The sequence below is a fragment of the Ciona intestinalis genome, unplaced genomic scaffold, assembly GCF_000224145.3.
Source record: "Ciona intestinalis unplaced genomic scaffold, KH HT000023.2, whole genome shotgun sequence".
Classification (NCBI taxonomy): domain Eukaryota; kingdom Metazoa; phylum Chordata; class Ascidiacea; order Phlebobranchia; family Cionidae; genus Ciona; species Ciona intestinalis.
The window spans coordinates 52,075-53,402 of record NW_004190345.2 but is presented as its reverse complement, the minus strand read 5'-3'; the positions used below and the strand labels follow the sequence as shown (position 1 = coordinate 53,402).

General features: G+C 47.2%; 1 protein-coding gene across 1 annotated transcript in view; it reads right to left on the bottom strand.

Moving 5' to 3' along the window:
* The window catches only part of LOC100187283 (DENN domain-containing protein 5B-like), a 7,832-nt gene that overhangs the window by 2,722 nt on the left and 3,782 nt on the right, over window positions 1-1,328 (bottom strand). Inside the window, exons 13-16 of the mRNA XM_026837821.1 lie at window positions 986-1,312; window positions 665-866; window positions 474-543; window positions 136-265 (exon numbers count right to left, since the gene is read on the bottom strand). Coding sequence (XP_026693622.1) covers window positions 136-265; window positions 474-543; window positions 665-866; window positions 986-1,312 — 729 coding nt within the window. The remainder of the gene's footprint in view (window positions 1-135; window positions 266-473; window positions 544-664; window positions 867-985; window positions 1,313-1,328) is intronic.

Here is a 1,328-nt window from a genome sequence, read left to right as displayed (position 1 = left end):
TTTTCATTCCTTGGGCAAGACACTTAACGTCAAACCATGATGAGGTCTCCCAGTATACGGAACATTGGAACTTCAAGATCACAAAACAATAATCATAATATTTCGTGCACACTTAAGATTTAGCATCAACACTTACTCCAACAATGAATGGTTGGTAAGCAACAACTTGAGATGAGAATGAAGTTGTTTTTGTTCCAACGCAAGTCGTATCCACGCTCTGCTGCGTCCGACCTCCGTTTGAACTTCGCGCATGGATTGAATGTGACTGGGGGAAGGGGGGGGTGTTTACCGTGTGTAATATTATTATTATATCCTCACACGGGGAGTCCATGACACTGGTCACGTCAAGACATACATACGCACCCCGGGTGTTGGGGTAATGGGAAAACCCTGGCATAAATCCCACGTCCAACAAACATATATACAACACCCACCCACCCACCCGCACGCACAAACATACATACACAACTTACTTCATGGCCGCCACAATATTATAGTTAGCTGGAGGTACGACACACGTTTGCTGCTCGTTTACTCGCTTGCCTGGAATATAAACGTTTGGTTGAGTTTATATTCCGTAATGGTTGAGAATCAAACATCGTGTTGTTGATAACATTGTATGTGTGACACCTAGTGGTCACACAAGGATGAACACCAAACTCACTGATCTGGACGTGGATTTCCTTTTTCTTCCTGGGGAAAGATCTGGGGAGGGAGTAGTACGAGGTGGTGGGGTCGTGAACACGAGGTTCCTCGAGTAACGATGGCGAACTTCCACTCAAGTGTTGGAGGTGATGACGCTTGGTCGTGCGCTCGTGTTCGTATGTTTGGTATTGTATGAGATGAGACCATAAAGCTGACTTACCCTGGGGGTTGGTGGGGGGTTAGTCAGGGTTGGTGGGTTAAACGCGGTTTATGGGGTTTTATTATTTACTTAAATATGAAGGTGGAGTTACATTGATAAATTGCGGAGACACCAACTTACATGTTTATGGTTAGTAAGCAGCCCATGACTCCAAACTCTCTCCAATAAATCGCACAAACTAGCAATCCATGTGCTTTCTTCAAGATCCGATATCGCGAGTTCTCCGTGGCCGAGTTCGAACGCTTCCCGTCCCATCTTGCACACAAGTAACTTTTTCGTCTGTTGTGGTTTAGTGTGTTTTATATACATGTCATTACACACCCACACACCCACGCACCATGCACACCCACGCACACGCACCACACACCCACGCACCATGCACACCCACGCACCATGCGCACCCACGCACCATGCGCACCCACGCACCATGCGCACCCACGCACCATGCACACCCACACACCAT